This window comes from Schistocerca serialis, chromosome 2, assembly GCF_023864345.2.
Source record: "Schistocerca serialis cubense isolate TAMUIC-IGC-003099 chromosome 2, iqSchSeri2.2, whole genome shotgun sequence".
Lineage (NCBI taxonomy): Eukaryota > Metazoa > Arthropoda > Insecta > Orthoptera > Acrididae > Schistocerca > Schistocerca serialis.
This window is the reverse complement of record NC_064639.1, coordinates 794,844,061-794,864,737: the sequence shown is the minus strand read 5'-3', so window position 1 is coordinate 794,864,737 and position 20,677 is coordinate 794,844,061. Positions and strand designations below refer to the sequence as shown.

Genomic DNA, 20,677 nt, shown 5'->3' with positions numbered 1-20,677 from the left:
TATTTGTCAACAAACTTCCTTCTTGCTCATCCCCGCACTCTACATGCTGCCATATCTTCTTTTTTTTTTCTTTTTTGTAGGGTCCTGGCAAAACCTCAGACTATGGTTTCATTAGTAAATGAAAAAATACCATGGTTGGGTTGAGCCCGCCGATAATGCTCGTCGGTTTTGACTCATGACGTATCTGATTGGCATATGATGGATGTGATACGTGCGTAAACAAGGAAGAGAACAACAATATTTATGTTCTGTCTACAGCGTAATGTAACATCAATTTCAGACTAAAAGCGACAGTGTATCCATGAGTTCGCTAAGGTGACGAACGTGATGTCTAGAAAGTAATTGAGAGTCATTTTAAAGTGGCCCGCCCGGCTAGCCGAGCGGTCTAACGCGCTGCTTCCCGAGCGGGAAGGCGTACCGGTCCCCAGCACGAATCCGCCCAGCGGATTAGTGTCGGGGTCCGGTGTGGCGGCCAGCCTGTGGATGGTTTTTAAGGCGGTTTTCCATCTGCCTCGGCGAATGCGGGCTGCTTCCCCTTATTCTGCCTCAGTTACACTATGTCGGCGATTGCTGCGCAAACACTGTCTCCACGTACGCGTACACCATAATTACTCTACCATGCAAACCGCGAGGGCGGGGGGGGGGGGGGGGGGGGGTCCACTGGGGGCCGAACCGCACAATAACCCTGGGTTCGGCGTGGGGCGGCGGTTGGGTAGGTGGACTGTTGTGGCCTATTGTGGAGTTGTTCAATACACAAATGTTATAGCGAATGTTTGACGCTTATGGGATGTCTACGCGTGAGTTACGTTCCCCGTGGTGACGCCACCATGGATCAAAGTTGACGGGTGGTATCGGTCAGCTCAGTATTTCCCCACAGCATTTCCTCTAGTATTTCCTTAACTTCTAAGGCAAAGTAGTTTCGGTACTCACTACCCCGTTTCGGGGCAAGGATGGGAGTATCCTACTGGTTAGTTGTCAACGTCCTGGAGATGTATCCGGCGACTGGTAGACCACAGAGAGGGGTTATGTTGCACCGCTAAGACTACAACTGAAATTTTTCCGTTGCGCATTAGCTAACGACCTCTAGGTGCACGAAAAACTGGCCATGACCGTGGACATACGAGGTGCAGAATTTGATAGTTGAAGAGACGTGATACTTTAATATCATATAATGACAACGTTCGAGTCGTCGAGGACTGGTGAAGTTCTACTAATGATGATATCACTGATCATAACTGACGGTTGTACATGTTGAGCACTCACATCCGTGTGTGTGTGTGTGTGTGTGTGTGTGTGTGTGTGTGTGTGTGTGTGTGTGTGTGTTTGTGTGTTTTTTATGGGCGCTCGGCGCTCTACGGTGGGGTTATCAGCGTCACGCCCCAGTCAATAGCGTCTGTTTTTGACCACTAAACTGGTGTATGTTTCACACGTGAAATCACTCTTCATGATCTCTAGCATTTCTTCTGTGACCCAACAGTCTGGTGCTTGCTGATCCTTACCGACGATTCCTTTACATCTTTCAGACAATCTGTCTCTGCTAGCCCAAAAAGGTCCGTTACACAAAGTAGTTACGTTTCTCGACAGGCAACTTAGTCGATCAAAGGGTCCTCCTCCGCTCCTTCCTGATGACGTATAATGGACTCTACGAGCTCCGAGCTTACTCAGAGTTGTTACTGCGTAACCATAACAATGCTTCAGCAAAAGTTAAGTAATACATGTCACTATAATATACATACAGTAGCAGCCAGTGCATGTCTTCCAACTATTTAACTACATCTGAAGAGTGTGTTGTTGGATGACTTAAGACTGACTGGTAAAGGCAAAGTTTATGACAAATCTTTTACTTGTTTTCAATCTCCCCATGACAACCCTAGTGAAGACCGTCGGTGATAAAATTTTACTACATTCCCGTTAAACAGTTGGCTATTATTTTCAGACCATTTAGTTAGTACAGGTTCTCAGTAATCTGATGCAAGTGTAATTGTCAACGCGTTTGGTAAAGATGGCATCATAAATATGACGAATGATACGCTTTGGAAAGTATGAAAAAGGCAGTGGTAGACAGAACACGCACAGTGCGTATTCGGTAAGTGTGAACACACGAAAATTGTTGACTAGCAATGATTACAAAAATTATTCGACAAATAATGTGCACACTAAGGTGGAATTAGAAAAGATGCGGAAATTTTTGAGTAATCCGTGAATGAATAAACCTGAGCAGAGAGGAAGTAAGTGGCTAAAAATGAAGGTACGTAGAGGGTGCTATATGTGGAGACCATTGTTTACTACGCTGCATGTAAAATGAGTACAGAGTAGAAGAAATGGATACAGGATAGAAACAAATCGTGTGTTGCTTAAGGCCAGTCGAAGGGTATGCCTGCACTACTACGTACACGTTTTTTCAATATCTGCTTTTAAATAGTAGAAGGTAATATACTGTAACACGAAGAAGCTTTGGAAGGCAAATTATTTTTCAGAACCATGGGTAACTCGACTGCAGCGATAGAAATATTTGTACTTCTCTGTTCATATGGGTTGGGCAAAGTATGAGGAGGGGGGGGGGGGGGGGGTGGTGGAGAGGAATATCAATAGGGACAGTGCGGCGCTGTTTTTAATTACCGTGTCCGGACAAACGGAAAGAAACAAGGGAGCCGTGGACCGGCGGACGACACTGCCGCCGGAAATGACACCGAAACGAGCTCCCGGCTTTTGATTTACGTCTGAAGCGATTAAAATGCATGAAACTCGTGGTGCACGGACAGATTGCATTATCGAGCCACCAGGCTGTAAATCAAGCTGTCCGCGACTCAATAAAATCATAGACCGAGACCTGGAAAACGCTGCTTGCATTCAGTTGTGCCAGTACTGATGACGCCGTCGCGGTTGAAACAGTTGTTGCGTTAATCACGTCACTCTTTGGGGGACAAGGCGCGATTTCAACAGCTTCTGTGTCTTGCCTTCCGGCAGAACTAGCGTTCCGTAACCTGTTTAAATTAACTTACTCAGTCGAGCGTTTAACGCAGTTTTGCTGCATTGGATTTGGAAACTCGAGAGATTAATCGCTCACGCGTTATTATTCGGGTAGCTGAATGTTTTGCCCACGTGGAATTATACTATATTACATACTTACGTCCTGTACGTCCAGGTGGCGCAGTGGTTGATACACTTTATTCACAGTCTGGATCATGGCTGTTCAAAACCCTGTCCGGCTATTCAAATTTAGATTTTCTGTGGTTTTAGTAAATCACATGACACGTATTCCCGGTTGGTTCCTGCCGAAAGGACACCGGAATTTCCTTTCCCATTGAACCTTCAGTCCCAGTTCGTATTCTGTTCCTAAGGCCGTCTTCGTCAACGGAAGGTTAAACCCTACTCCTCGATGGCTCAGTCCTTCGTTGAGTCGTTAGTTCCTTAATAGGCTCCTTCCAAACAAGAACCATAAAACAAACGTTTTCGAACATCCGATCGCTGTACCCTTAAGTTGTGACAATGTCACATCTGGTCTACATGAATGTACGTCCGATGTACTAAGGACTAGAAAGACCGTGCAAGATTAAAGTAGAAGTAAGTACTGAAGTTTCGTTGGTCTCCATTATTTTTGACGGAGAAATGTATTTACTGTTTTTTAGCTGAGAAAGGATTTGTTCTTTAACAGAAGTTGCATAGCTACACTGTTTACATTTAATGTATTTGCATTTTGTGCGCCTATTTTCGTGATTACAACGCCATTTTCAGCAGCTGCGCTGCCTGGAGCTACACATAAATCAGCACTAGCGAACGGGGATGTAGCCACAAAACTACTCTCCCAAAAAAAAAAAACCTAATAAATATAAACGGTGTGTATCTGAAGAACTTTTGTTTCCAAAATAAATACTGAAGTGATGAAAGTGGCATTTAAGAAGTAGTGTTGTAACTAATAATGCAAAAATTAAAACAAAATCACGGTCGGCTACTTCATAATCAAAACAAAGAGCGACGTACCTGGTATTAAAATTCAGGTAAAAAGACCACGTAGTTTTTTCGTTTTAGATTTTATCTAGTTTTACATTCTCTGAAACGGCGATTTTAGGCTGAAGAATTTATGTAAATAAAGTGAACCAGAACTCCACTTCCAACGGTATTAGTATGGGAAAAAGAAAGAAAGTACGCAGTGAACGAGGGTTATAAAACGCATACATTGTGGGCTGTGAGCACTTTTTCATATTCACCACTGTGAAAAACATCTCTTGCACTGAGCAAGTGCTCATAGCACTGAGCAAGTGCTCATAGCTCTTACGGTACGCACTTTGCAGTCATTGTTTGTTGGAGACTTTTCTCTTGTTTTCGTCCATACTGTCACTCGTGGAAGTCTGTCGACGCAGTTCTGGTTTACCCTGTATAATTTCACTTAGACGGATATGGAGATTGAAATAACTTACTGAAACTACTAGCCAAAGGTAATTTAAGAAGTAGTAGTTATCGAGGAGCGTGACAAATTCCACACTAACTATGCTCAGTTTTGCAGGATTCATGTTTCCTTGTTAACTGACTATGTCATACATCCCACTCGATTAGACAGCCTGCTTGTTTCTAGGGTGTTAAAAGATGTATTCATGGACCTCTCCGCCCGAAAACAGCTATATAGCCGAAAACGGTAAATAGGCAACTCAAATCTTCGTCCCGAAGTGAGAAACTACAAAACGGCAGTAAATGAAAACGAGACAGATGGGAAAGAAGGAAGTATACTGTTTATCACTTCAAAAATGATGGTCATAGCTGTTAATACATTTATCGCACTGTGAGGGGAGACTGTGAATGCCTTCATGCAAAAATGGTTGCGATTGCCTACGCAGCCATGACTGTACCCAGGCGAGAACCTCCTCGGCCGAAGCATATCTACGTACTCCAAAACGAGAATAATGGAATATAGCCGAATTAAATCGGGTGATGCTGCGGGAATTAGATTAGGAAATGAGACGCTTAAAACAGTAAATGAGTATTGCTATTTGGGGAGCAAAATAAATGATCATGCTCGAAACAGAGAGGATATAAAATGTAGACTGGCAATGGCAAGAAAAGCGTTTCTGAAGAGAAATTTGTTGACATCGAGTATAGATTTAAGTGTCAGGAAGTCGTTTATGAAAGTGTTTGTATGGAGTGTAGACATGCATGAAAGTGAAACATGGACGATAAATAGTTTAGACAAGAAGAGAATAGAAGCTTTCGAAATGTGGTGCTACAGAAGAATGTTGAAGATTATATGGATAGATCACATAACTAATGAGGAGGTATTGAATAGAACTGGAGAGAAGAGAAATTTGTGGCACAACTTGAATAGAAGAAGGGATCAGTTGGTAGGGCATGTTTTGAGGCATCAAGGGACCACCAATTTAGTATTGGCAGGCAGCGTGGAAGGTAAAAATTGCAGAGTGCGACCAAGAGATGAATACACTAAGCAGATTCAGAAGGATGTAGGTTGCAGTTGGTACTTGGAGATTAAGAACCTTGCACAGGATCGAGTAGCATGGAGAGCTGCATCAGACCAGTCTCTGGACTGAAGACCGCAACAACAACAACAACTGCTACAAAAATATAGAAATTGCATGGAGAGGGATGGAAACTGTGTGAAGGATGCGTAAGGGCCTCCCACATGTTGCCAAGACTGTTTGGTACGCTGCAGAGATTTCGCTGGGAAGCCCTAACACATCCACCATTCATTCGCGATCTCTGGCCATGCGATTTCCGTAATTTTGGAAGCCTGAAGAAAGGCATTTGTGGCCGCTTGGAGAAAGAGGTGCACTCTTGAATACAATCAAGGTTCCGTAGGGCAACCGCAAACATTTTTCCATGATGGCATTGTTGCTCACACTGGGATAAATGCACTAACAGTTATGACGATCACTTTTGAAATAATGAACCTTTTCCATCTGTCTCTTTTTCATTTGATTGCCCTTAATAATTTCCAATACCGACAATTACGACCAATTGCTAAAGAACATTTCGATATGAGCTTTCAGGAGAACAAACACACTGTCAGCACACAAATGCTTGTCCAAACATCGTTGTTATCTCGCAGGCGTATCCTGCTCACGTGACCTCCACAGTGGAGATCGTAGGATCGATGTTAAGCCGACGAACAAAATAGGCACGCTTTGCGGTCGAGAGCAGCAGCGGCAGCGTCAGCGGCACTCACCAAGTATGAGGTGCAGCTTGGCCTCGGTCTGGAAGGCGTAGTGCAGCGTGACGAGGAAGGGCGACTGGCGCACCGCCTCCAGCACCTGGCGCTCGGTGCGCGTGTGCTCCGTCGTCTTCTTCTTCTGGATGATGGTCGCCTTCTTCAGCACCTTCATCGCGTACAACCTGCCGTCGTCGGGGCCGCCGCGTTTCCGCACCAGGAACACTTTGCCGTATGCTGCAACAGGCGCAAGGGAGAGAACGCCGTCATTTCACTGAGAAAGCTGTACGAGTCCACACATAAGAAAACCATTTCATAATCTTTAGGAGAGAAGTTCATTCTCAGCACTACAAGTTACTTAATTATTTAACAGCGATTGGGATGGGCTGCTGTCGCCACCAGGGCACCAATGGCAGATAGCCGTTGTCGGTTCCTACTCTGTTGGCATTTTTATTGTGCGAAATGCTGTACCTGCTAGTTACCCAGAAGGAAAATTTCCCATATGCAAAATTATCGTCTGCTTGGGGGAGGGAGTGATCGAACTCCGACTAAATGAAATTAAGAACATATTTCTGATATCCTGTAACTTTTTTTTTTTCATTCCTTTCATTTAGCGAAAAACAAAGACATTTTGCCTAGGGTGTTAAAAAAGATTACAAATTTTTTCATGTGATAGAATAAACTCTTCCGTATCACACGTAAATGACGTTTTAAACAATAAAAATCAAAGTACTAATAATAATAATAAACAAATACCTTCCGGATCACGACCTTTTATTTACCGATAGCCGATTTCAATCCGCGTTGCAAATCAACTTCTGATCTAGGCTAGAACGAAGGTGCAATTAGAATAATGATTTTACAGACGTGTGATATTACAAGCACTTGTCTCAGGGGTAGGAGAAATAACAGCAAAACATTACGAACCCTCACACACCTGGCGCCACGATGTATAGTTTGCCAACGTCGTGTGGAAGTAACATAAACAACAAGGATGTGGTGGGGAAATTTTTTTTTCGTATAGCCACGTGACATGTACCTAAATCATAGATGAGTATATTAAAACAGTGTAAGACTAGTTTCCTAATTAATGAAATAAAAAATTAATAAAAATTCATATTTAAATGACAAGGTAATAGACAAAAACCAATGTTATAATCGGACGTTTTTATTCTTGTGAAAAATAACCGAATTATATCTGGAACTAAGAAATTTGCTTTCATTTTAATGAACTAAAATAGGAATACACTGAGGACGCTTACTGTAAGTTAAAAACCGGGAAGGAAAATGAGTCTATAAAGTTACGTAACTAGATTCATCTTCCTTCCGCCTTCTTTAACTTACAACAAGGGTCCTCCATGTTTTTCATTAAAATCTAGGCAAATTTCTTCAAGCTGTATATACGTTCGGTAATTTTGCACTGGCTCTTTAAAACACAGTATGTAAACAATAATGAAAATGTACGGTGCACAGTGTCCAGTCAGTATTGCTTTTTTTATCTGATATTACGTGGCGAAACATTCTCGCTGAAATGTAGTAAATTAACGTGTCCTACAAGTCTGAGTTACTGTTAATTCTTTTATTTGTATATGGAGATACAGTTTTACACTCTCTTAATGTATTCATCTATGACTGTGTCTATTTACGTTACGCGACTACACGAAAAATTTTTTCCCACCACATCCTTGCTTTTTATGTTAGTTTCACACAACGTCGATGAACTACAATTTGTGGCGCCAGCTATATGAGAGTTCGTAATACGCTGTTATTTCTACTACCCAAGTGACGAGTGTTCGTAATACTTCCGTCAAATCATATTGGTTATTGCTTTTTGTTCAAACCTACACCTGAAGATAATCAGCAGCTCACACTGAAACCGTTTGCCGGTAAATAAAAGGTGTAATACATGGCATCACTTACGAAATAATAACTTACAAAGAAAAATTAATTAGCTACCCGAAACGGCGGATGTAAAGTTAGAAATTTAGTAATTCATTGAAGCTGAAGGAAGTTTAAACATGATAGGAAAGATTAGAAACGAGTTGTAGATTCCCACCAGGAGGCGAACACACACATCGGAAGGACATCGAGCCAAGTACGCATTGTTGGCTCGTGCGATGACTAAGCTATGTGCCTACTTGTACTATACATGTTTTTTTCGGCTCTAGATACAATAACCTGTCACAGCTTATGTACTAGGTGATTTGGTCAAGGAAGTTTATTGTTGCTTCGATCACTTTCGCTGTCTTGCTCTGAGATGTCAGGCATGTTGATTGTTTGTTATCTCCTCGGTCTCACCTCAACTATATTCTGTCGTTCTTTTATGTACTGATAGCGCACGACTTTTGAAATCTACTCTGCCCTGCTATCGATTTCTTTTCAAGCAGTTCCGTCTACAATAGCTCTGTGTGAGTCCTCGTACGTATGCAGGAGCCGTCTGTCATGTGTGAGAACTGTGCAGTGCTCTGGGGAACATCTCCCCTCACCAGTATGTCCTTTCCTTTCACTGATATAAATTCAGTGGGTAAGAGAAATGTTCAGTCAGTGAGAGGACATCGCCTCCGCTGGTATCGATGTGTCATTGCCTAACCGTTGCCTGATGTTGGTGAACAAGATATGAACTCTCGGACCCTGCTATGGTGATCAACACTATAGGAATAGATGTCATATGTGAATTTCAGAACTTTTATGCGGTTTCTGTAAAAAATGTAGACTATAAAGCGATATTCTATGGCCGCGGATGGTTTCAGTGGCTGCTTGTATACAGTATTTGTGTCGATACTGCCTCAACTTCAGGCCTCATTCAGCAGATGCCAACTAATTTAAATCACACTACACTTGTTCCAAAGTCTTAACCGATACTGCTGCTATTGAAAGCACCACGCCGCCTCCCAAGCAGTAGTACTCAAAGAGATCGTCAGACGTAAGTGATTCGAGGGGACTAATGCTGATAGTGGACGAAATTGCATGTCCCGACACGTGAAGTCCATTATACAAAATGGCTTTCATCAGCTTCACGTAACGCTACTGAACGTATTTCTGTTGCTCTCTTCTGAATCCCGTACAGCTGCGAAACCTAAATACTGTTGGTGAAGCAAACTGCTTGGAACGGATTATTACGTCTTTTTAGAAATGGCTTACGAGAAGATATTTTGAAAGAAACAAACACGCGAAGAAAATTCATAGCAAGTATTCATAGAAAATATTTTGGACAATTAAGCAGCCGTAACAAGTTTTTTACAAATATAATGCAAGGACAATATTTCGGAATGAGAACAGAGTGGAGGCAAAAGATTGTGAAATATTTGTTAGACGCAACTAACTGTCAGTTATCAAGAAATGGAAAGAAAAGCGGTTTGGAGACAAGACACAGCATTTTGAAGTAAGCTGCTTAATTGATTTCTATTCTGAATAGTCCACCGCGTTTATCAGTTACAGGTTTTTGTCGCTGTCGCTTCAGGGACTGTGCTCCACAATTACTGAAAACAGGACAAGTGGGAAGCTTCTCAGCAAGAAAATAAATCTAGCAGCGTGGCTCACAGCCCTAAGCGGCTTGAACGTCAGTAAAGCTGCTTATCCATCTCGGCAGATCCTGATTTTAACCTCGCAGCTGGTCTTCTCGCCAAACGAAAATACGTCGTGCTCTTCGTTTGTTAAGGTATCAGTTATTCCTTCCATCTTTTGTAATGTTTATTTTAGTGATCAAATTTTCCGTTATGCCGTGAACAAAAGTTTAAAAATCTGGAATTCAGTTACATTTAGGTACTTACTTAACCGCGGATCTGGATCGATCGGTGAAGCTATTCGCGTACTCGGGTCAAATAAAAAATGAAACAGCGAGTAAAACCTTTTGCAGTCGAGTTATTCTTGTCTCTGGGAAGAGAACAAAAGGTCACGGAACAAAGACGCTAGAAGCATGCTGTATCTCATCAAGTAGACCAAAAAATGTAGCGTCGTTGTTCTAGAAATGTATTTCGATGCTTGGGGTTATAAGTGCGTCTGAATGACAAGTCCACGAATAAACCATTTCGTTAAAGATAACCTTTCTTGGAGTGTAAACTATCTTGAGCCAGTTTTCTTTTAGCACACAGGGACGTCTCACATTTAGCTTTCGGCATCTGGCCACTGCCAAGTCCACTTCACAACACCAGAAAGTTCACAAAGATATACATGGCGCAAGCCAGTTGTCAAAAATGCATTTGATGCCATAATATTTTAAAAAATAAAAATAAATTTGTTATCAAGACAGAAATAAATGTAGATTTCACTTAACCTATAAAAGATGCTCGAAGTGGTTTCCATGCTGTTCTAAGCAACACTGCATCTTTTCAACACAGACTTACAAATTGTTTTGCAAATCACCAGGGTTCATTTAGGAAATCCTTTAGCTCCACAATGCGTGGGTGCTCCGCGCTGTTTCCATATCATCTTTTCCTTAAGCGGCTGTAGAAATTCAAAAAGTGGACTGTTTTCCAGCCCTAACAACATTTCTTGCAGCATATATACCCAGTTTACAGAGCTGGCAGTACAGTTAAAGAAATAAGACCCTGTTAGTCCACCAATTAATATCCCTGCCTATACAATAACGCCAGTAGAGCTTAACTCTGTCTCCATCGCCACATGGGGATTCGTAGAACCCCAGTAGGCAAAGTTACGTGAATGCTTTTGCAAATTTTTGAATTGGCTTCTTGTCGGATTATATGCAACTTGCAGAAACCCATATGTCTGTCCGAAGGATCTTCGTTTAGACTTTGAGGTCTGAACTTCAGCTATTTCTGAATCGTTCATTGGCTTTTTTTTGGCGTTCCGCACACCTTGGACGCTTTTCTTTGTGATTTCGTGGGTGAATGGACAAAACAATTGGCGACAGCATTAAGATTCTTTTCGGTAGTAACGGATTTTGACCTATGACTGAGGAAGCTCCGCTACCGATGCATTGTCTTCAAATCTAATTTGCGATTACCTTGTCGTGATGGAGGTTGTAAGACGTTCCACAAACTAATCACGAATACCACTGTAACTATGATCATGTTTCCACCATGTTTGCAAAACAAATATGTGCTGTTGTGTAGTTAACTGTCTAGTCTGTGTGTCTCACATAACAACACATAACATACCTCTAACTCCTAGCGACAACTGACTCACAGCCCATAACGTATTTACTATTTCACACACGATCTCTAAGGAATCCATTACACGAAAACTAGCACAAGTCTGAAACTGCATCACTTCTCTTCTTAAAGAGAGACAAAGATTGCGATTTCTCCGCACGCTAACATCGATAACGCACAGATCGGAGTTCAGTTTGATGTTATCTGCTGTGACTCGACGAGATGTTCAGGCAGTTTTCTGACAAGCGTGTGTGTTCGAGAGTTAACACGATGTGCCGACATGACACAGAGAACTCGAGAGAAGTTCCTGTTCCCAATGCTGGAACCACAGTCGTAACTGGAAACGCACTGCGAAGGAGCACCTGTGTCTTGCATGGCCGGCCTTGGCGCACATGGTCGCAGGAAGACACGGCTCTGTGTGTTTGATTCTTTGTACCTGGCGGGGTCATCTCTTCTCACGCAAGCTGCGAGCGACGCCGAGGAGGCAGTTGTCACTTATCGATCTCTATCGCAGCTGTCTGCCATCTCAGGAAGTGCGACCTCTAATCAACAGCTGTAGCACGCGATCTCCTCACGGGCTTGAAGAGCCTCATCCAAGAAACTGATATAGAGGGCTCAGCAAACACTTCTGCCATCCCTGATGCCGTGGGGCTGTGAGTCTTAAACGGTGGTACCGCACAAACTCTTTGAAGACATCACCAAAACAACGTGACGATAGGCGTGATTCTGCATAGAAAAAGGCGAACTTCATCAACGTTGCTAATAAGAACAGCTGAGTCCTTTATTCGTATGCGGACAACCATCACACCGTCGTGACTTAGGAAGCTGTCGGAGACTGTGAACTCGAGCTAAGATGTCTCCTGCAGCTGATGCGGCGGGTGACTTCGCATTATTTACTTCATGCTAAGCTTTACAACTTACGTAATTTGAATCTCACATTTCCTGTCGTGCCTGTGATCACGTTTATGAACTTCTGTAGCTTTTGTGTAGTGATTCAACGCTAACAAAACATCTGTTTTGGAGACTCGTATTCGTTATTTCCAGGCGTCATCGCGTGATCTGCTGCTACAGGTTGATGTGTAGTACGTATATGGCGACTGCTTGTGTGTTCGTTGAGCCTAGTACTAATGCAGTAGCACACTATGGTCTTCTGGAAGACTACAGTCCGGAACCGCGCTGCTGCTACGGTCGCAGGTTCGAATCCTGCCTCGGGCATGGATGTGTGTGATGTCCTTAGGTTGGTTAGGTTTAAGTAGTTCTAAGTCTAGGGGACTGATAACCTCAGATGGTTAAGTCCTATAGCGCTAAGAGCCATTTGAACTTTTTTTTCCTTCTGCAAGAACCACCCCTGTGTTCCCCTGAGTTGATTTAAAGAAATCACGGAAAACCTAATGAAAATGGGTGGACTGGGATCTGAAATCCGCAACACGTAAATTCTAGATTGTTTGGCCTTCAAGGCTATTCACGCGAAATCTTAAAGTTTTCTTGTCAACCGTTCGCCGTTGTTTTGCAACCTTAGCGGATGTGAACTTTTCAGGAAAGTGTCGAAACAGGATACGCGACCTTTTCCCTGTCGTTTCGTTGTACAGTACTTAACGAACAACAGAAAGGGGAAGTTCCATCACTGAGCACAGTGCAGACATGTGAAACCAAAACAGGAATGTGCTATGGCAAAATGGAGAAGTGAACAGACAGCACTTATTAAAGTGTGTTCCGTGCGCTGCTTAAATGTTTTCGTTAGTTTAAAAATATTTTCTGCAATTGAAGCTCGTTATTATATCCCGTCAGCCCCTCAAGATTCAAGAATGGATTAATTAAAACAGAAAAGTTAAGATGGTGGTCTTCGTGCTTCAGGTATCCTTCATAGCTTCCCTCTACTTGACTGCAACACGCATGGCAACCATGTGAAACTGTCAGAAAAGTCAGTCTTTGGGATGTTGTTAAACTCGCGCGACACGTTTGCACATTCGTCGGTCTTGGAGAGCCAGTACAGACCAGTTCTGCACTTCGCCGTTTTGTGGTTGGTTCGTATTAATAATACCAGTCCCATCGCCCCTGAGGATTTTTCCAGAAAAAGAACTGTTCACTTTTCAATTTCAATCAAGTCGCGGCAGTCGCCCACACGTCGTCGTCTTTGTTCGGTAGTCAAGGTATGCGGGACAGGCTTTGCACACACTTTTCTGTTCTCGAAAGCTACTAGAGAATGTCTTGAACCCTTGATTTAGAGGTGTTGCTCCATTGTGATTTGCGACGCAACAACGCTGACGCACTACGCTCGCACATCCACTACTTAACGTTGCCTGTCCCCAACTGGCTGGTCGAATGCAGATCTGTTGTTTGCTGTTGTTAGTTCAAGCTGCCAGCGTAATTACTGCACCGATATCACTTATACGCCAGGGATAACATCTGCGTCAGAACTTTAGCAGACCGTGTATACGAGGTGCGGCTAGAAAAAAACCGGACTGATGCTGGAAAAAACATTTATTTACAATTATTTACAACTTCATGTTATCTCCTTCAATGTACTCTCCTCCTCGGTCTCTACACCGCTCCATACGAATTTTCCACTGTTCATAGCAATGCTGCAGATAATTTTCGGTAAGTCCATAGATTACTTCCGTTGCTTTTTCTTTTACTGCTTCAACAGTCTCAAATCTAGTTCCTTTCAAAGCTGACTTGACTTTAGGGAAAAGAAAAAAGTCACAGGGGGCCAAATCAGGTGAGTAGGGTGGATGATCCAAGATGGGAATGTTGTGTTTTGCCCAAAACGTCTTCACTGACAACGCACTGTGAGTTGGGGCATTGTCTTGGTGAGGGATCCATGACTCTTTTCTCCACAAATCGTTCCGTTTTCTCCGTACTCGCTCACGTAGGGTAGCCAGGACGCTAATGTAGTAATGCTGATTCACTGTTTGTCCCTCTGGTACCCAATCAATGTGCACAATCCCTTTGATGTCAAAAAAAAACAATCATCATTGCCTTGAATTTCGATTTTGACATTCGTGCTTTTTTTTGTCGTGGAGAACCAGGAGTTTTCCAATGCATCGATTGGCGTTTAGTTTCGTGATCGTAAGTAAAAAACCACGATTCATCGCAAGTAATAACATTTTGTAAGAAGGTGGGATCACTTTCAATGTTTTCCAGGATGTCAGAACAAATCATTCTTCGGCGTTCCTTCTGTTCAAGTGTGAGACACTTTGGAACCATTTTTGAACACACTTTGTTCATGTTGAAACTTTCATGAAGAATCTGCCTAACACTTTCCTTGTCAACTCCTGTTAACTCAGACACTGCTCTGATTGTTAAACGGCGATCTTGTCGAACAAGTTTACCGATTTTTTCAATGTTTGCATCAGTTTTTGCTGACAATGGTCTGCCAGTGCGAGTGTCATCACTGGTGTCTTCGCGGCCATCTTTAAATCGTTTAAACCACTCAAACACTTGTGTTCGCGGTAAACAATCATCGCCGTACACTTGTTGTAACATTACAAACGTTTCACTTGCAGATTTTCCTAGTTTGAAACAAAATTTGATGTTAACACGCTGTTCTTTCTGTACACTCAACATTTTCCGACGCACAGACAAAACGTCAACTACTTAAAACAGACGCCACGGGCAGACTGAGTGCAGGAGGCAGATGAAACTCGAGCAGTAGGCGGAGCGAGAGTCACGTGACAGGCCACGCGACTTTCAGCCTTATTGCATTCGTTTTATTGTTTCACCAGTACTGGTCCGGTTTTTTTCTAGTCACACCTCGTACTTTTTCTTTAAACGTTCTGCGTCATCTTTCTGTCAGCTAGCCAACTGAAAATGATAATTAGCTGGCCTTCTCTACACACCTAGAGTATCGTTTCTGATGTGTAATGGTGAGTTACCAAGGGAAAATCACAAGATTTCTGCCATTTATATAGTTCGAATACAGGCGGTTAGGGCAGCTTTGGACAAGTAGCGGAGTTCATGTGAGCCTGAGTGAACTACTTGATTAAACACATCCCAGTCCTCACTCACTTTCATGATTAGCTGAAGCCTGTCACGATCATGGATTAAACAAGAGAAGCACCGTCATAGACTACCGTTGTGAGGGCTACATCCCTCAGGAGTGTCTGCCAACGCTCGCATCCGGCAGGTGAAGGGCACAGTAGAAGGCCGGCCGCTGGCTGTCTTCCTGGGTGAATCACTGCAGCGCCTGCGGCAGCCAACCGGAAGCCTTAAGTGGGCTAAGCGCCTCACGACACACAAGCTGCCCACACTGCGCTACGTTCTGTTCTCTTCCCAGACCTTACGTATGTGCTGCTACTCACACCGTGAAGCTTTCCTCCCCCTTTTTCGAGGCGGAGAAGTGGTCGACACTATCTTAGTACTCTGGCAGAGCATGTTTGCAGTTTGTGGCACTTGAGGGAATTCCTGGCATGCAGGAACTAATACGAAACTTCTTGGTTGCAGCACTAGTATCGTCTGAAGCTCGTCATATCACTTCATCATTTTCGGTAATTTTCGCTTGAGACTCACTCTCGCTTACTCCCTCCCGCTTTCAAACTGGAGACGACTATTGAGTTTGAGACTTTTTAGGCGTTTTTCAGTATCTTGGAGCGACGACATGAGGAACAGCTTTCTTTGGAATATGCAGTCACAGAGAGAGTTAAAGTCATAGCAGGCTAGGAAATGCACTATGGGAGGTGGATGTGACGTCTACCGTGGAGTTGTGGGGGGGGTTCAGCAGAAACAAGTAGTTCGGCAGGTGATACAGGACTATGATCCATTTGCTGCCCAATATCTCGCACACAGTCTTCACTTTTCAGGCTGGATCAGTGTTGTGGAGGAGCGACCAGGAACCTGCCTCTCGGTATTCAGGTCGAATTCGAATAATTCTCGCCCACAAACGATGGAGGACTCTGAACACTTCATGTCGTCTAGTTGCCCCACCGCCATTTTTTCGACAGTTGTCAGACACGTAATGTTATACTGGCAATCAGAATGCCTGCTGCACTGCGACCTTCCATACGGCTGTTGTTGAAACTTCTAAGATCATAATGGTTCACATGGCCACGAGATAGCATTGCAGTTCGGAGTTTCACAAAAGCAGTCCTAACAGAAATGGGACACACTTTGTATTCTGCCTGTAGTGGGCATAAGGGCCAACAAATGGCTTGGTACAGTAAGAAATGCTTTAATAAACGAGTTCATTAACGATGAAACTTACTGAACCAACAAGATAGTTATTCTTCAATTTGGCATCATTTACCAGTTATTTTTAAAACTACAATGTGTTAAACACACACACACACACACACACACACACACACACACACACACACACACAGTCCCAATCATAGTTTGTTTCACTCGTATTCTTAAGTGTTTGATCCCAACGCATCAACAATACGCTCTCAGTTGAGAGCACAGTGAAATCGGGCGTAGTCATTAGATTACCAATGAGCCGAAGTTTCGGGCCGAAGATGTTGGGGATTAAAGTACTCTAGTCTGTCTTGCACAATCGAGACTGAGCAGAGGAAGAAAAATTGTGGAAATTATATCAGATGTTAACCAATTGTGTTTTCCACGCGAAGATTGCTACTTTTGGAATATTGGGGAGGGGGGAGGGGGGGAGTGTCGCACGGGTGTATCTAAGCAGGTACGGGAGGAGTAAATTCTGAAGTTCTAGATGCGATAGAAGAAATCTCTTGATCGATACGAGTTGTAGCCCAAGTGATTCTTCGAGTATTTCATACGAATCCAGTCTCTTAACCCTCTTTCCCTTCGTTGCAAAACTGGAGATGGCGAAGTATTAGCCTCACGTTGATACAGAGCAGTGACACAAGAAAAGCAGCTTCCCCACATTATACACGTCTCCTCTCCCCCCCCCCCCCCCCACACACACACACATCCGCTCATCTCCCTCGATATCAGATAGCTCACACGTCATTCTGGCTATAAGTAGGGGGACAGAGATGACCTAGTCGCGACCAGATTGCCACGACGATCGGCGCTAGGCCCGGTGGCGGCGACCTTTCGCCCACGCAGCGGCGATCTGGGCCGGGCCGCGCTGCCTCTGCTACCGCAGCATTAAGAGAGCGCCCGTGGCTGTAAATGTCAGCGCGAACGCCCGCGTCCGCCCCCACGGGCAGTAAACGCGCTTTACGAGTCGTGGCCGCGCGGCGCCGCGCCAACAGCTGACCGCCGCGCTCCGGCACGCCACGCGGCCTCTCACAGGCTGCACCACTCCGGGAAGGCACTCGACGACCGCGACAGTAGCTTTTCTTCCTATGTCGCCTGCATACAGGTTCCACAAAAAACAGTTGGGTTAGGGATTGTAACAAAGAGCCACTAGGTAAGTCCGAAACTCTGTAGTGGATTAAGAATATACCTTGACCGAGTCAGAGGACAACTGTTCCTAGCCAGATGTTAAAAACTTTGTATCATCCTAAGTATGAGATTATAAAGCCATCCACCCACCCGTGAACTCATCCACCCACCTATCCACCCATGAACTCATCCACCCACCTATCCACCCATGAACTCATCCACCCACCTATCCACCCATGAACTCATCCACCCACCTATCCACCCATGAACTCATCCACCCACCTATCCACCCATGAACTCATCCACCCACCTATCCACCCATGAACTCATCCACCCACCTATCCACCCATGAACTCATCCACCCACCTATCCACCCATGAACTCATCCACCCACCTATCCACCCATGAACTCATCCACCCACCTATCCACCCATGAACTCATCCACCCACCTATCCACCCATGAACTCATCCACCCACCTATCCACCCATGAACTCATCCACCCACCTATCCACCCATGAACTCATCCACCCACCTATCCACCCACGAACTCATCCACCCACCTATCCACCCACGAACTCATCCACCCACCTATCCACCCACGAACTCATCCACCCACCTATCCACCCACGAACTCATCCACCCACCTATCCACCCACGAACTCATCCACCCACCTATCCACCCACGAACTCATCCACCCACCTATCCACCCACGAACTCATCCACCCACCTATCCACCCACGAACTCATCCACCCACCTATCCACCCACGAACTCATCCACCCACCTATCCACCCACGAACTCATCCACCCACCTATCCACCCACGAACTCATCCACCCACCTATCCACCCACGAACTCATCCACCCACCTATCCACCCACGAACTCATCCACCCACCTATCCACCCACGAACTCATCCACCCACCTATCCACCCATGAACTCATCCACCCACCTATCCACCCATGAACTCATCCACCCACCTATCCACCCATGAACTCATCCACCCACCTATCCACCCATGAACTCATCCACCCAGCGATGAACACATTATCCAGCCACTTACCAACTCATTCAATTTCCACTTTGTAAGGTTACAGACGTTCGTACAGTTCCTATGCTTCGAATCTCGCCCTTACTCATCTCTGCCATGAGTCAGTAAAATTAGTATGGAACAGCTGGTGTTCAGATGAAATGGTGATTTGGTTGTCGTGAAAGACTGTTTTTTAGTGCAGCATGAGGTCTAGATTTGGTTTTAAGGACACCGCTAACTAAACACTAGTGGACCCTTCTATACAAGTCACGATTCACCGTCATTGATACAGTTATTATAAGCATGGGGATCGACTTACATTAGATAGCCATGCAGGATATTGCGTGAAGCAGAATTCTTGAAGGCTGTCAATTAACCGCTGCGACTGGGACACGAGAGTCATACATACAAGGATACCAGTCATAAACAAAACAGTGTTCAGCTGTGTATTGTCGTAGCATAGAGGTTAGCGTGTAAACCTCATGCGCAAAAGGTCGAAGGCTCGCATCTCCTCAAATGTAGTGCATTTTCTTTTATTTTTGCAAATTAATCGATAGAGTTTGATTATCATTTCTCAAATTAGATGTGTATTTTTGTTTCTACCACTTTGCCGCGTCATATTCATCATTGTGCTGAGTTTTTTGCTCTTTTTTTCTGCCATCATTCCCTTATCGTTTGGAATATGCTAGAGTCGCCTATGTTTGCAACCAAGTGCCAGCCAGCACTGCTCATTGGTTGGTAATGCAGCATCCCGTGTAGCCAATTTGAGGATTTTTTGAGGTACCCAATGACAGCGAGAAATAACTATTTGCTTTTACCGCTAAAACTGAAGGTTTGCTGCGAAAGATGGCTATGCAAATACACATATTACGAAATTTTTCTACCTTGAGTTTATTTGTAGAGGTTAGCCTTCAACGCCCTTAACAAAGCGATCGTGATTTTTAGTTCCGCCGCAAATTGTTGATTGCTGTTTTCTCGGATACATTGCTCATCACGAGGTTGTGGTTAGCTTAGGACATGAGCTTAAATTCAGGACTACAAAACCGGTCTTCTGCCGCAGTTTAGTCATTCGTCACTTAAAATCAATTGTCGACAGAGTATGGCCCCTCTCATTTCCGTCATACCTTACGGCGGCCGCTTCCAACATTGCCCCTCCTCAACATACACTACTGGCCATTAAAATTGCTACACCATGAATATGACGTGCTACAGACGCGAAATTTAAACGACAGGAAGAAGATGCTGTGATATGCTTTCCAGAGCAGTCACACAAGATTGGCGCCGGTGGCGACACCTACAACGTGCTGACATGAGGAAAGTTTCCAACCAATTTGTCACACACAAACAGCAGTTGACCGGCGTTGCCTGGTGAGACGCTGTTGTGGTGCCTCGTGCGAGGAGGAGAAATGCGTACCATCACGTTTCCGACTTTGATAAAGGTCGGATTGTAGCCTATCGCGATTGCAGTTCATCGTATCGCGACATTGCTGCTCGCGTTGGTCGAGATCCAATGACTGTTAGCAGAATATGGACTCAGTGGGTTCAGGAGGGTAATACGGAACATCGTGCTGGATCCCAACGGCCTCGTATCACTATCAGTGGGGATGACAGGCATTTTATCCGCATGGCTGTAACGGATCGTGCAGCCACGTCTCGATCCCTGAGTCAACAGGTGGGGACGTTTGCAAGACAACAACCATCTGCACGAACAGTTCGACGACGTTTGCAGCAGCATGGACCATCAGCTCGGAGACCATGGCTGCGGTTACCCTTGACGCTGCATCACAGACAGGCGCACCGGCGATGGTGCACTCAACGACGAACCTGGGTGCACGAATGGCAAAACGTCATTTTTTCGGCTGAATCCAGGTTCTGTTTCCAGCATCATGATGGTCGCATCCGTGTTTGGCGACATCGCGGTGAACGCACATTGAAAGCGTGTATTCGTCATCGCCACTCTTGTTCGCATTGACGGCACTTTGAACAGTGGACGTTACATTTCAGATGTGTTACGACCCGTGGCTCTACCCTTCATTCGATCCCTGCGAAACCTGACATTTCAGCAGGATAAAGCACG

General features: G+C 44.4%; 1 protein-coding gene across 2 annotated transcripts in view; it reads right to left on the bottom strand.

The window, feature by feature from the left end:
- Positions 1-20,677, bottom strand: part of LOC126458031 (ribosomal protein S6 kinase alpha-5-like) — a 411,119-nt gene that overhangs the window by 178,928 nt on the left and 211,514 nt on the right. For both annotated transcript variants that reach the window (XM_050094819.1, XM_050094820.1), the window contains exon 3: positions 6,173-6,391. In XM_050094819.1, coding sequence (XP_049950776.1) covers positions 6,173-6,391 — 219 coding nt within the window. The remainder of the gene's footprint in view (positions 1-6,172; positions 6,392-20,677) is intronic.